Here is a 16,117-nt window from a genome sequence, read left to right as displayed (position 1 = left end):
TCTGGTGCTGATCCTGGTGCTTCCACTGAGCCCTGACAGCCCTGCAGCTCCAGCCATCTCTCGCTCAGGCTTGTGCAGTGCTGCCACCTGTTCAGCTCATTCCCTTCCCCCGCTACTTTTCTAGGATGTTCGCGTACCACCTGCCAGGTGCCAATGTACCACAAGTGGTACCCGTACCACTGGTTGAAAAGCCCTGACCTAATCTGTATTTAATATTTAATCTATATTAAGATTTAATATATTACTATATTTTTATATATTAAATATATTAATATATTTAATGTACTTAATCTGAATTTAGCCTGATTGCTCCTATCAGATCTTCAGTTGCAGATTCCTCCTCCAACAGTGCCTGAATTCACATAGCATTTCAGTCCAGGTAGCACAAATACAATATCACATATGTCCAACCACCTCCCCCTTTGCCTGGAAGATCTGTCCTTTAATCTGTTTTTTATAAAAAGGCAATTAGGCAGGATTTGTATGATTTGGGCAACAGACAAATGTTACAATCAGATCATCTTATTCTACCACAATATTATACTGTATAATGATGTTTTGTTTTTGCACTTTTTTTAACTTGTACACTACCTAGAATTGGCCATTTGAATAGTTTAAACAAAAAGTTAATTTCCAAGACAAAAACATATATGAAAAAAAATCTTTCCTAATTTAGCAGGGGGCCAAATCTTATGTCTTAACTTTCACCACTGAGATGAGTAACAGCTACGCAAATTCTGTTGGTGATGTTGGTCTGTCCCTTACTCTTAGGTCTTGCACCTCATCATTTATTTAATAATATACTCAGTGCACAAATGATAACATTTGGAAGAGCAAGGTTGTTAAAATTTAGAACTACTTGTTTTGCAGCAGAATGAGAATTCACTAGCCCTAATTTGACACAAACCATCTTGATAAGTTTAAAGAGAGGAACACAAAAGAAATAGATTCCCACCTTCAGATTGACCTAGCCAATTATTAAAAATATAAACAGGAGACGGATGTCCATGACGGAAGGAAGGCAGAGAGGCCAAGAGCCTCAGAGGCTTCCTTGAAGGCCAAAAAGTAGCTGTGCCAACTGGCCAACATCATCTTCTCTCCTCTGCCTGCTCACTAAACGTTCCTTTCTCCTCACTGTGAAACATTCCTGAAGGAAAATTCCTGCTGCAAATCTGCTTTAATGCTGCAAGAACTGAAACCTCTAGTGCTATTGCTTAGGTTCAATATGGAGGTCCACTTGGTCCAAGGTTAGTTTGTTGTATGGCTAAGCACTTTGATAATGAAGAACACACTATAGCAGGGGTGTCAAACTCGCAACGTCATGCGACATGTCACAATGCATTGTGACTTTTTTGCCATTGCCTGCAATGGGGTGGACGTGGTTTTGCTATGATGCATCTGGCCTGTGGGCCGGCAGATTGACACCCCTGCACTATAATATTGGACAGATACAAGTGCAAATCACACACTTCTTCTGAGTGACTTTGAACTAGTCCCTCTCTTCCAACAATCTACATTCATGTCAAAATAAGGAGACTCTCCCTGCTTCGAGATCCTAACCTAAAGGAATGTGGAATTAAATGAAATGTAATCATTCAAAATGATGTTTATGCCCATTTTATGTGGATTAAGCACGACTTGATTTTTATAAATTAATTATGCACAAACAGCTACAAAACATGGGGGATGTTCACATATTGTACTAGGCTACAGTTTGTTTTAACCATAGTTTTTCACCACATTGCAATTTCTTGAATTCTCTTTTTTTGTTCCTTCAGGTCAATCTTGACTCCTGGAATCTGTCTGGATAAGTCCCTGCAGTTTTCTTGGCAGAGATTTTCGGAAGTAGCTTGCAGATGCCTCCTTCCTAGGGCTGAGAGAGAGCAACTCACAAAGGTCACCCAGCTGGCTTCACGCCTAAGGCGGGACTAGAACACAGGGTCTTCTGGTTTCTATCCTGGTGCTTTAACCCCTAAACCAAACTGGCTCTCATATATACTGCTAAACCATAAAACCACTATTGATAATCTACATTGGCTGGATTCACCATAATCTGTAAAACTGAAATCAACAATACAAGCCTCCCAAGATGGGGGGAATTTAAATTTAATAAATAAACAATGCATATTGGCTTAATGCTCTGTGTATACAAATCAGCCTTTTCTTCATTGCATCTGTCACCTCAATCGCTTGTTCTATAAAAGTTGAAGCATACTGTCCAGTCTTCTCCTTTGCTGCCCATACATAATAAAGTTATCTTTGAACATTTTTCCCATGCTGTTTGTTATTTTATCAATCTTTCTTCACTAGCACCATCTTTTCTCCAGAGGTTTAATCTGCCAAAATAAAGCCCAAATCTGTGTATGTCAGGAACTGTTAGGATTCAAACTGGAAACTTCTGAATGTGTAACTTCCCTATGCCACAACCGTTAGAGCTTAAAGGAAGAGTAATGCACTATTAAATCTCCTCAGCTCCCAGCCAGCTGTCAACTCTTCTCCAGTTTGGCCCTTGGATTTTCTGGACTACCTAAAGGGCTTCCAGTATGAATTAGCCTTTGCTGAGCAACAACATCTTTCCAAGTGGGTTTGCTTCTGGATGTACCTTGGGCAGCCCTTTCTTCATGATTTGACCTCAGCTCTGACCCCAGCCTTGCTCTTTGATGCTTGTTCTTGCATCACCCTCAGCTCGCTCCCTTGATCTGTTCCTTGACTTTGACTTCCTGCCTCAGTTCCTTCCAGACTCCTCTCTGGAACAATCCCCACAATGCAGCTCCATCTAGCCCTTCCATGTGAGTCTTGTCTCTCCCCTTATTAGGATCACAAGTATCAGCCTGTCTTCTTTCCTCTCTTTCTGCCTATTTGTGCTCCAACTGGTATCCTTTATATTTTTTACAGAAACATTTCCATTTTCCTGCAGAAAGTGGGATGTTTGGTTTTACTTGCACTCCCTCCTCTTCACTTAAAAGGGGTGAGCTGTGCATTGTGCCAAGTCTTCATTCCTGCTCTGCAGCCAGGGTGGGGAAGTCGTGTCAATACACAACACCTGGTCCAAGCGAGGACCATTTGCCCTAAATTTGTTGCCATTTTAATTCTCCCAATAACCTGGTGTCTTCTCAGCCAAGTTGCAAAGAAAACCACAATGACTCAGACTTGGCAGAGCTTTGTGCCTTGGGTGTCCAAATCCACACAAGCGTGCATGCACACACACACGCACACACACAGAGAGAGAGAGATAGAGTCCACCCCACATCTGAATCCCACAAATGACACGTTACAGTTTCAGGCTTTGAAGCCACCCCGTCTCCTACTTCTCTTCTATTTCCTGCCCTGGTCACATGCAGAATAAGGAGTAGAGGATTCAGCCCTGCTGCAAAGTAGCTGTAGTTTAAGGCTGGGAATTGAGCTGGCTGCAAACTTTGTCTCACAGGCCTTGTGCTGTTTAGCCAACAGCAGTTTGGTGTTAAGTTACGCTGGACATGTAGAAGTCTCTGGGGAAACAGTAGCAAAGAAAGAAACATGCTCAGCCCTGGAGTAGAGCATTAACTCTTTCTATCCCGAAAGAAAAAGAAAGAAAGAAAGAAAGAAAGAAAGAAAGAAAGAAAGAAAGAAAGAAAGAAAGAAAGAGAAAGAAAGAAAGAAAGAAAGAAAGAAAGAAAGAAAGAAAGAAAGAAAGAAAGAAAGAAAGAGGGAGGGAGGGAGGGAGGGAGGGAGGGAGAGAGGGAGGGAGGGAGGAAGGAAGGAAGGAAGGAAGGACTTTGCATATTCCACTTAATATTTGAACTGGAAGACAAATTTCAAAATGAGTGATGAGTTTGGATTCTTCACTGCACCTAAGGTGGCAAACTAATTTTAGAGTACAGGAGAGATTGGGAGGCAAACAGCTCTGACTTCCAGCATAGGGAAGCAGCTGGAGAAATGGGCTGGGTTAGGCTGCCTTTGAAAGGGACAGTTTTAAAGTCTACAGGATGAGGAAATAACACATTTTACATTGTAAAACTTTGCTTTTTTAAATTGCTTTCAGATCCTCTATGAGACCACAATCATTCCTGGAAAGAATCTTCCACAATTCTCTGATAATTGGCTGATAATTGAGTTTAGTTAGTTATACTCCTTTAACCTATTCTACTCCTAGAGATAACATTGTGAGAGATACCCAAGCATTCTGCCTTGAACTTTTAGAGAAATTGAATGGAAATGCAATAAATAAAATAATAGATAAGCAGAGCATGGCAGATACATCAGACAGAATAATTAGGATGTTATTAAAATTGGCAGTAAATGAATATTCAGCTGCCAGTTTCATACATACAAGTTAAAGGATAAACCTCACTAAAAGCAAGACTTTCTCCCAAATAATGCATAGGGTTAAGTTGTATTTTTCTCCTTTACCTGAGAAAGGGACACTACGGTACTTAATTTCTCTACTCCAGGACCACACAAAGTTCAAATGCAGGACTTCAGGATATTGAGACAGAGTCATAACCCCACAGTTCAGATATAATCAGAGTAGAAGAGTAGAGACACAAATTAGTTCCCAAATTCCAACTGTTTGGAAAGGTTTACCAAAGGAGTAAACCTTCTCCTTCCTTCTTGATGACTTCCTTCTCTAGCAACATTAAGCCAATGACATCTTTTGAAACTATCCATCTGTTACTAACTATTTGACATGCTGCAGCATCAGGTTTTCTTCCATAAAGAACTGCAACTCTCAGGATCAATTCTGCCATTAGTCAAGACAGAGTCAGGAAAAGAGACAGTTAATGGTGGCCTCTCCTTTAGCATAGTGCTGAAATACCAAACGGGAACATGGGGGGGGGGGAAGGAGAGGTCAAGGCCTAAAGGTGTTAAGAAGGTGTTGACAGACAATCACATTTAAGTACACATCCAACTCATCCCTGTGCCTGGTATAAGGAAGCATGAAAAAATACTTTATTAATTTAAATATCTCACAGCAGCTCTGGGAAGCTTACAACGTAATCAGAAGTTAAAAAAAGTGCTAAAAACCCATTAAAATGAAAATAAAAAGATTAAAAGTTAAGAACGAATATGATGGGTAGTTTGGAGTTGCCCGTCATCTTGGTTCTTGGTTGAATTTACTCTTCCTGATCAGCCACTCCCAATGCAGCAGAGCACTGTCAGGGCCCCAGGCCAAGCAGCAGAGCCAAGTTCTTAGGCTCTTCCGGAAGGCCAGGAGTGTAGAGACAGATCTCACCTCTGATGGGAGAATATTCCAGAGGATGGGGGCCACAGCAGAAAAGGTTCTTCTCCTGGACCCTGCCAGCTGAAATTTTGTGGCTGATGGGATCTTTCTGCTGGACTGAGTGGGGCAGGTTAGTCCCATTGGGGTAATGCGGTTCCTCAGATACCCTGGACCCATGCCACAAAGGGTTTCAAAGATGATGAGCAATATAGTAGTCCTTGACTTATGACGACAATTGAACCCAACATTTCTGTTGTTAAACAAGACAGTTGTTAAGTTGGCTTCCCCATTGACTTTGCTTATCAGAAGGTCGCAAAAGGTGATCACGTGGCCCCAGGACATTTCAACTGTCATAAATACGTGCCAGTTGCCAAGGGTCCAAGTTCTGATTGTGTGACAATGGGGATGCTGTAACAGTCATCAAGTAAAAAATAGTCAAAAGCCACTTTTTTCAGTGCCACTATAACTTTGAACGGTCGCTAAACAAATGGTTGTAAGTTGAGGACTACCTGTACCTTGAATGGGATCCAGGAGCAAACTGGTAACAGTGAAGGTCAGGTAACAGCGGCGTCACATATGCCACTCAAGGGGCTTCCAGAACTGTCTATGCTGCTGCGTTCTGTACCAGATGTAGCTTCCAAATGCTCTTCAGGGGTAGTCCCACAAAGAGCACGTTGCAGAAATCCAACTGGGAGATGACCAGGGCAGGAGTGACTGTGCACAGGGCCTCACAATCCAGGAAAAGATGTAACTGATTCTCTCCTAGCCATAACTGTCACCTGCTCTTCAATAACAGATTAAAATAATCTGTTGGTTGCTTTTAGCTTTTGCAATTGTTTTTATTGACTTAGCATTGCTTTTACTGTTTTTCACTGCATTTTGTTTTGTAATCTTTTATGTTTTTCTACTATACTGAAAAAGAATGCTATACAATATTGTTTGCAAATAGGACAAAAGCAAAAGTGTTACATAAAAGTATTTCTAAATTGTGAGTTATTTATTCTGATTGAAAAATCTGTCCAATCAAAGCAAACCACTGTTCAAGTTAGCAGTATAATTTATATGCTGTATTTATTCAGTGGGTACTACAGAATTTGTTCCCAAAGATGCAAAGGACTGTAGCCTCAGTCAATGCTATAAAAATATCATTATAAAACCTGAGCTGTAAAGTTAAGCATTTCATATAGCAACAAGGATACAACGAAGTTTATCTAAAATCTGTTTAAAATCAGATCTGTTTACTTATATAGGTCAGCTATCTTGTGGCTCTGGTTCAGCCATCTTTCTCTATTTCTTTTGAATTAATTTGAATTGATTTTTTTCCCCCTTGCAAGCTTTAACAGGAGATGCTTTGATTTTTAGATCATATCAAATGACTAGCCTGGAGATGTGAGTGTGCTGCAAATGTGTTTGCTTTTAATTTTCATTAAAATATGAATACACAAACACGCATGCATGCACCTTGTTTATGTAGGAGTTTTGCTCCAAGCAACAATGGTGGAGGAAAGCTCCTAAAGATCATACTTTCTCATTTTACAAAAGTTGGCAAGCATATAAACTGAACACCCAGTTCAGATCTGGAAGGGAAGGATATATATCTCTGTGGAGCATTGCCTTCAAGGCATAAGGCTATTCACAGATGAAAAGCTATTGTTTCAGCAGGAAAGTGAATTTCCCCTTTCACTGCTGGCCTGCACTGCTGGCCAAAGGCAAGGAGGGAAAACAATTCTTTCTCACGCTCCTGTGGAAAGTGAAATGTCATACAAGTCCAACACAACCAACATTTATTTTACAACCCAATAAAAGGAATCTCATTGGGGAAGGATCACTAAAACCCTCTGGGTCACCGATTATTCTTGGTGAACCTTTCACAAAGGTTTTCTCCACAGATCTCTTAAATTGCTCTCTACTCATCCTTGAGCCAAAAGAACTAAACCAGCATAAAATCTGCTCTCTCCACTGCCCATGTTTATCTTCCTCTATGGTTCTGACTTACTGCCAGATAACACTGTCTTGGGTGTGCCAGAGTACGTTGAGCGCAGCTGTTGGTTAAAATGTGGTTTTACTTCCATCCCCTTTTCTTAATATTATTAGCTAGAAGGAACCATCACACTTCTGTGATTAGTGGATGGTTTGGCAAATGGCTAGATCCCTCAGTTTTGCTAGCTATCATACTCTAATACAGCTACAGGCACTGGATAGTTTGACATATGAGCATCGAGGCCGTTTGTAAAGAAAGAATGACTTTGATTTTTAATGGACAGCTTCTCCACCCTATCAGCTGCTAGGTGGGTTTCTTTTAACATGGATGTAGTGGATTTTCAAAAGACCGCTAAACCAACACTTCTTCCTCACTAGTTGGTCTCCTTTACCACACAAATCAACTGCTAGGCTTGCAGATCATTGGATATTGCGTGATAAAACAGGAGAGACTGATTCTCCTTGTAATAGCCCACAGATCAGCTGTTTTGTTCCCAAAGGAAGCCACCCAAAAGCCTATGTGTGTGTGCGTGAAGATGTTATCTGATAAAACAGTCTTTACAATGCAGCTCTTCCCCACCACATGTTAGTGGTCCAGTGGTTCTGAGAAGTAGGAAGCACCTGGTAGCTCTCCCCTGTTCTATCTCCCTCCAGAAGAAAAATGATCTAAAGGACAGCAGTCTGGGCTCCAGGGGAGGAAGTATACAAAATACCAACTTAAATGACAAATAGGTGGCAGGTCATCCTGCCTTCTATGGGCCATCCCTAGAAGAAGAACATGAACGGAAAGCATGACACATTGCCCTCACCCTTAAACTACCACTGGTTGCTGCTGACCTAAGAGGAAAACAATATGTTAGTTCCAGTACAGCTTACTACAAAGAGGCTATCTCAAGCTTTAGCTAAGGCATCATGGCAGAATAAAGATGTTGCCAGAAGATGTTTGTATGGTGGTAAGAAACAAAGAGAGAAAGGCCCTTAGGGAGATTAAATGGAGGAGTCTGAAATTCTGCCAAAGCAGTGGGCAGTTCCTAATACAGAGATAATTCAGCCTGTTAATCTTCAGCGTTTTAGTTTTCAACTCTTTAGCCTTTGCAAGTCCAGAGCAGCATGTACTTATCCTTATCTTGCTTTATATTACTGTATAGAACAATTGCATCCCAATGGCTTTGGGGAGGGGGGAGGAGGGAAGAGAGCAAAAGGGTTCTGAGAAGAGGCCATTCAGATTTAAATTCTAGCAGATCTCTCTCCAAAATCCAGCCACACAGTATAGTAGGATTCAGCCCCTTGTTATGGAGAGGTTACTCTCCTCCTGCCCACTCTGTAACCTCTACTTCCAGGAGTCATGGGGAAGAAGCCCTAATTACAGCAACACAGCAAACCCAACACAAACTCCAATCCATCCTTCTGTTTACACTTTACAAACATTATAAAGAGATTACACATGATTAGCAATAGAAAGCACAACTGCTTGCTAAACAACAGCAAGATATAATCAATCTTGATCCTCTGTCAAGGCTCAAGCACGTTCCATTTGTCAGTTGTCTTACATTTGCAAATAAAGGTTTGCCTATTCCTGAGTCCTGGAGAGCCAAAGCCACCTCAGGAGCAGAAATATCATGCAAAACAGGAGAAATGTCTCTGATAGGGCATGCTTATGGGATACATGGAAACTGCACAGATAGGCTGTCCAACCAAATAACAACAACAACAACAACAATAATAATAATAGCAGGAAAATTGTACAAGACCAAGCCTTAAGGACAAATGCATACAAAGTCAAAATTGAGAAGACAGCAACAGACAGTAAGTGCCGCCTATGCAAAGAAGCTGAAGAAACAGTGGACTACCTGATAAGCTGCTGCAAGAAGATCGCATAGACTGACTACAAGCAGCAGCATGACAAAGTAGCAACAATGGCGCATTGGAAGATCTGCAAGAAATATCATTTGCCTATAAGCAAGAACTGGTGGGATCATAAAATAGAGAAAGTCATAGAAAATGATAAAGTTAAACTGCTCTGGGACTTCAGAATTCAAACACACAAGCACCTGCAACATAACACCCCGGACTTAACAATTGTCGATAAGAAAGACAAAAAAGTCTGGATAGTGGACGTGGCAGTGCCCGGAGACAGCAGAATAGATGAGAAAGAACTGGAGAAGATAACAAAATACAAAGACCTACAAATGGGTGCAATCCCAAAACAACTGGAGCACCACTTGAACACCATTGGCATTGACAAATTTGCTATTAGTCAATTGCAAAAGGCGGCCTTATTAGGAACTGCTTCCATCCTGCGACGATATCTGTAATACCATCAAACATCCACACCTGTCTATCCCAGGTCTGTGGTAAGGACTCGATAGGTAGACAAAATGCCAAATCCAGTCTGAACATCTGGCTGACTGTACAATGATCCATAACAACAACAACAACAACAATAACAATAAAGTTGGAAGGGACCTTGGAGGTCATCTAGTTCAACCCCCTGCTCAGGCAGGAAACCCTACACCATTTCAGACAAATGGCTGTCCACTCTCTTCTTAAAAACTTCCAATGTTGGAGCATTCACCACTTCTGGAGGCAGGTTGTTCCACTGGTTAATTGTTGTAACTGTCAGGAAGTTTCTCCTTAGTTCTAGGTTGCTTCTCTCCTTGATTAGTTTTCACCCGTTACTTCTTGTCCTACCTTCAGGCGCTTTGGAGAATAGCTTGATTCCCTCTTCTTTGTGGCAGCCCCTGAGATATTAGAACTCTGCTATCATGTCCCCCCTCGTCCTTCTCTTCATTAAACTAGACATACCCAATTCCAGCAGCCGCTCCTTACAGTGTATGTTTTAGCCTCCAGTCCCCTAATCATCTTTGTTGCTCTTCTCTGTACTCTTTCTAGAATCTCAACATTTTTTTTACATCGTGGTGACCAAACCTAGATGCAGTATTCCAAGTGTGGCCTTACCAAGGCAATAGGAGAACATTCATGTGAACCCCCATTATAGGAGATTTTCATCAAAATTCAGATGGCCCAGTTTTTTCAGAAAATTCCTTCTCCTCTTCTGGCTATTCTGAAGAATCACACATTCTCTACTAAAATTAATTTTGATCTGCACAACTACTTTAGTGTCCATTCTTTGCTTTGCCATGGACCAATATATTCTACAAAGGACTCCTAGCTTATTTTGTAGTTAAAGAAAAGCCAGCCTTTAACTCAGTAAGAAGCATAGTGCAGATGGTCCTCATTTAACGACTACTCATTCAGTAACCATTCAAACCTGCGGCTGTGTTGAATGAGAGGCAGTTACAATGGGTCCTCCAAGTTCTGACTGTTGCAGTACCCCACAATCACATTATTGTGATGCAAGCACTCTGCAGTCAGCTCAGGTTTCTGATTGTTGCCGTTCATAATTTGTGGCTTTCCACAAGCAAAGTCAATGGGAAAGCCAACAGAAAGTGGTGATTGTGGGAGGGCCAAATGTAACAGCCCCCCATTCCCTGCTTAATGCTGGTAACTGGGAAATGCCAAAACAGCTGTTGCTAAGCAATGTAGTGTTGAAATATTATGCTTTACCTCGCTTAGTGACAGGATTCCCAGTCCGAATTGCCATCGTAACCCAAGCGTTACCTGAATGCAAAAACTTCATAGAGATTTCTAAAATCATTACCAAAATCCCTTCCACCACAGTAAAGGTAAGGTTTATTTACAACTAGATAGCAGATTGGAAGATGGGTTGCCTCCAGAAAGGAAGGCAATTCATCTTTTCTTGCTCTAGTCCAGGAGTGTCAAACTGCCAGCCTGAGGGCCGGATGCATCATAGCAAAACTGCGCCCACCCCATTGCCAGCAATGGAAGAAAAGTCGCGATAGGTTGCGACACATCACGTGACATTGTGAGTTTGACACCCCTGTTCTAGTCATTGCAAAATATTCCCACCTGCAGTTCAATCCTATGCATGCTTATGCGGAAGTAAATCTATTTATTACACTCAGTTTAGTTCCTGCCTTTTTCATTTGCGTAACAACTTCATGGATTCAGGCTGAAAAGGAGTAACTGTTTCAAAACACACAGGAATTTTAACTTAATATTCTTTAGTCTAGCCTAAAGAAGCAAGATACTCATTTTTATCAGAAATAAATCTTGGAAATTTGCAATATTGTGCTTTCCTTATGAGTAATGACATCTACTTATATAAGGGGAAAAATTCACTCAGGGCAAGTTCAAGTTACTCTCTATTTTCCAGTGACCAATTCCAATGAAGATCACATTCCTTTCATTGTATTTTGAGGAAGGTTTAATATAGAGAAAAATAAAACTCCTGAGAAAATCCAGGTAATTGGAATACTTATTTACCTGTGAGGAAAAGAAACATGACAGAAAAAAATGTGGATACCTCTGATGTTTGAATCATAACAATAATTTGGGAGGAAAATTGCAAGTCAATGAGATTCCTTGTGCAATGTGTATTGCAAAAAGAGTACTTATTTACACACACAGCCTATTTTAAGTATCCAAAGCACTTCATGTCCAACCACCTTACCTTTGGGTAAACATTGATCTGCAAGAGACTTTCTTTCTGGAGGCAACCCATCTTCCAGTTTTGTCTGCATAAGAAACCAAACAGACCAATGAATCAAGGTATAGATTTTCAGATTCTCCTACTAAATAAGAGGACATTGCCAAGCAATGGCCTGGCTAAATGCAGGGCTTAACAAGGCCATATATGCAAAACATTTATAAAAAAAATTATAAACATAAATAAATCCAAATAGCTTTGTTGAGTGGGACTGTAGTTCTGCAAGAAAGTCAAAACAGCCTTCTTGTGATTGCTTTTGGACTGCTGCATGAGTGAAAAAGTCTACATTAAACATGTCAAACACAAGGCCCGCGGGCCGGGTCCGGCCTGCTAAGTGGTTCCATGTTGCTGCCAGTCTTGCTATTCCACGTGGGTGGGCGGGGGCTGTCTCAGGGAAAGGAAAGCCTCGTATTTGCAAGGCTGGAGGTGCTGGTGGGAGTGGTGGTACTGATCTACAACCTGGTTGCGTCCATCAAAGCCAGAATGCGCTCAGCTTTAGATCCCCTTAGATCTTAGCCCTATCCCGCCTCCTGGGTACACGTGCAAGTGCCCCACAGGCTGACTTCACCCAGGGTGCCGGCTGTTTTCTGTATGCACACCTGGGGGGCAGGACAGAGATGGTGGGGTAGCTCCTTGCTGGTTTCAGGGCTGCCCCCTGGATCTAAGGCTGAGCGCATTCTGGCTTTGATGGACGCAACCAGATTGTAGGTCAGCGCCACTGCTCCCTCCCACCAGCACCTCCAGCCTTGCAGCCACAAGGTTTTCCTTTCACCGGGACAGCCCTCCCCACCCACGTGGGATAGTAAGACCTGTGGCAACATGGCAGCGCTGGCAATCTCTCCCCCTCCCATCACCCCTTCCTGAGCGCGGAGGAAGGAAAGAGATGAGAAGGTGAAGGAATGAATGGAGGAAGGAAGGAATGGAGGGAGGAAGGAAGGGAGGGAGGGAAAAAAGGGAGGGAGGAAGGGAGGGAGGGAGGAAGGGAGGGTGGGAAAAAAGGGAGGGAGAAGGGAGAGAGGAAGGAACAGAGGGTGGGAGGAATGGAGGGTGGAAAGAAAGAACAGAGGTACGAAGAAAGGAAGGGAGGGAGAAAGGAACAGGGTGGGAGGAAGGAACAGAGGAAGGAAGGAACAGAGGGTGGGAGGGAGGAATGGAGGGAGGGAAAAAAGGGAGGGAGGGAGGGAAAAAAGGAAGGAAGGAAGGAAGGAAGGAGAGGCAACTTGGTTGGAGATGCCCCAGTTCACACAGTTCTGCTTCAATCCTGGATCCATTAAGACTTGGGCTCAAAGGAGAAAGCAATTTTGTGTTCTCTTTTGTCACAGACAGGACTTTATTGGCAATCCAAGTTAACACTGGTATTCTTAAATTGTGAACTCTTAGGAAAGTATCCCTTCCTTGTGTGTTGCAAACAACCATTTCCAGTGGGGAAAACAGGACAGAGTAGGGGAAAATATTTTCCTTTGCTATATTTCCAGTCTGAATTAGAGCATGGCAGAGTCCCTTCAGGGGAGCTCTTTTAAGGATTATGTATTAATAGAAAAGCAACTAACTTATCTCTGTTCCTAAATGCTAAAGCTGTTGCACATAAAAAAACGGAGGAGTTCAGATCAACTATCACAGCCACCATTTTGATAGTTCTGCTGTACTGTTGTCTATGGACGCCCCCACTAAATGCAAGCATGGGATAAACTGAGCCTGGTTTGTTCTTGGCCTTTTAAGTGGCCACAGACTACTAGCAAAAGTGGCATTTGATCACAAGGCAAGGAGGCATTGAGAAATGTTTCCCCTTTTGCGTTTGAGCACCCAAGAAGGGACAGGAAAGGAGAAAGGGAAAGAGAAAGAGGAAAGACAAACAAAAAGAAGGAAAGAGGAGAAGGAAGAAGAAAGAAAGGGGAAGGAAGAGGGAAGGAAAAAGAAGAAGGGGGAAGGAAGGAAGGAAGGAAGGAAGGAAGGAAGGAAGGAAGGAAGGAAGGAAGGAAGGAAGGAAGGAAGGAAGGAAGGAAGGAAGGAAGGAAAATTATAATGAGAGGGAGGAAGGGTCTGAGGGAACTCCTGCCTTAGCACTTGGCCCAGAGCAGCCCTACACTGCCATTTCACCATCCCCTCCTCATGACCTCTTCTGGTGGTTTCCCATCCTATCGCTGAGGATGCTTTGGTTACATGAAGAGGGAGTGGGCTTCCCTCTGACCCACACATTTTGCTCTCCCACAACACCATGAACAATTTGGCCAAGGAGAACAAGCACAGCAGCAGCAGCCTTGAGGAGGAGGTAAGCACAGCTGGGCACCCCCTTGGGGAAGTGGGGCTAGACTAGGCTGGCCTGCGGGGTCCCTGAACTTGAGGGCTGGGCACTTGACCTCTGCTGCCCAAGGCTCTGGGCAGCCCGTGCCATCGTCTGGGGCCTCCCCCACACAGCCCGAGAGGGACGGTGAGGCTCCTCCAGTGGACCATGTCCTGGCACTCACCCCGGTCCCACCCTTCTTCACCGGAGACCCTTGGATCTACCTCAGGCCTGCCCAAGCCCCCCTGACGTGAGCAATGTCGAGCTGGCCATGCCCACCCAGTAGGCCACACCCACCCTAGCCACACTCATGCCAACCACACCCAACTGCCCCCCCCCCAAGGGCAACTACAATGCTGATGCGGCTCTCAATGAAATTGAGTTTGACACTCCTGGTCCGCCCTTTTTTGACAGCAGCATCAAGGGAACTTGGACACCAACTCCTTTGCTGTTAGCAGTTGCAAAAATGTAAAAGAAGATAAAAATGATAATATTTAGACATTTAGACCTTGAGGAAGTGCTAAGCACTTGGTCAATTGCTGGTTAACAGAACACCGTCCTAGAACATTTATTCAGTAAAAACTAGAACAGAATTCTACTAATTTGGAGGCATTTTTGAGCCAAGGATAGATCAGTTTAGAATTCTTCTGGGCAACAACCATCAGGACAAACCAAATTGAACCCAACAATTCCCATTTATGCTACATTGCTACACATCCATTCTTTTATCACTATTCTGCCTATATTGATGTAGAGATGGCAGTGGAAGTATCAGAAGAATGAAATTGGGAAAAGGAGGGGTGATTGCCCTTATAAAATTGAAATGGGTACATTGCTGTTTTATTCCAGAATCACATGTTAATAATAAGCCAGTTGGCCACTTTCACATATCCTATGATATCTTTTAAAAAGTTGGAGGCTTTCTTCCTGTGCTCTGATGTAGCAGGTTGGTCATATTGTTGAGTTTCTATTGCCATCTAGAGGCTACAAATAGTTCCAACATGCCTTTATGAGGATAGAGCAACTTTTAGAGGAGTCTATATTGGTGATTACTTGGCCAATGAGAGGAGCAGCCTGGAAACTGAGCACAGCCACGTTACCTTAGAGAACTCACTAGTCTTAGCAACACTCAGAGCACCTTTGAGACTTTCTTGGCTCATGTATTTCACTGGATATACTGAAACATGTAGAGAAATAAATATTTCTCTTCTCTTCATTTTAACAAGTTACAAAAATAGGACTGCACAGATTGCAGGCTCACAGTAGAGAATAACAGGCAATGTTCTCCACGAAGCCTGAATTTACCATTAAGAATACAGAACACAGAATAATAGAGTTGGAAGAGACCTTGAAGCTCTTCTAATCCAACCCCCTGCTCAAGCAGGAGACCCTATACCTTTTCAGACAAGTGGCTGTCCAGTCTCTTCTTAAAAGCCTCCAGTGATGGAGCACCCACAGCTTCTGAAGGCAAGAAGTATGAAGACTACTACTTTGATCAAAGCAACAACTGAAGAGTTTCACTATATAAGTTCCTATTCTACAAAGGCAAGGTCAGCTTTCAAAATTAATGGAGAATCTGCATATACAATAACGCTGAAATATCTACAAGTATGCGACTGGTGCTTTTCTTGAGAGGTCTGGAAATAAAATTTCCATCAAGAGACCTTCTCCAGATGTTCTTATCTTCTGGGTTTACAAAAATGGCCCCTAGAAAAAGAGCCTTTTTGCAGGTCTATTCTTTTTATGATATTTCTTTTCCCACAGGTATTTGCTAGCTATATATATTTTAGTTCTCCAGGATTTTTTAAATGTATCTGCTGAACTGGTTCATCCAACTCTTGTTACTGAGGTTTTATTCTGCAAATAATTTTTGTTATGGTTTTATTCTGAGGGATTTTTTTCATTCCACTTATAGACAGATAGTTAAGAAATACATTGAGAAATGTATTCTGTAACTTTGAGGCTACAACCAGCAAGATCCTGTTTCTTTGTACAACTGATATAACTTCATTGCAACACACAGGAAAACAGCTCCCAATTTGTAAAATAAATTCAAGAATCAAAGGCTCTGATCAAAAAGCAAGAA

The 16,117-nt window shown here is 42.4% G+C and overlaps 1 protein-coding gene and 1 long non-coding RNA gene across 11 annotated transcripts in view; one reads left to right on the top strand and one right to left on the bottom strand.

Moving 5' to 3' along the window:
* LOC120309106 overlaps window positions 1–2,269 on the top strand; it is a 49,039-nt gene extending 46,770 nt beyond the window's left edge. The window contains exon 2 of the long non-coding RNA XR_005557005.1: window positions 1,779–2,269. This is a non-coding gene — a long non-coding RNA (uncharacterized LOC120309106). The remainder of the gene's footprint in view (window positions 1–1,778) is intronic.
* LOC120309104 overlaps window positions 1–16,117 on the bottom strand; it is an 81,623-nt gene that overhangs the window by 50,968 nt on the left and 14,538 nt on the right. For all 10 annotated transcript variants that reach the window (XR_005557004.1, XR_005556999.1, XR_005557000.1 and 7 more), the window contains exon 4: window positions 11,715–11,778. Coding sequence is in view for 4 of the 10 variants with exons in the window: in XM_039345946.1 (XP_039201880.1) it covers window positions 11,715–11,778 (64 nt within the window). In the remaining 6 variants the exon portion in view is untranslated. The remainder of the gene's footprint in view (window positions 1–11,714; window positions 11,779–16,117) is intronic.

This window comes from Crotalus tigris, unplaced genomic scaffold, assembly GCF_016545835.1.
Source record: "Crotalus tigris isolate CLP2741 ecotype Arizona unplaced genomic scaffold, ASM1654583v1 scf7180000017987.690289119674:8195010, whole genome shotgun sequence".
NCBI classification, from domain to species: domain Eukaryota; kingdom Metazoa; phylum Chordata; class Lepidosauria; order Squamata; family Viperidae; genus Crotalus; species Crotalus tigris.
This window is presented reverse-complemented; position numbering and strand designations above follow the sequence as displayed.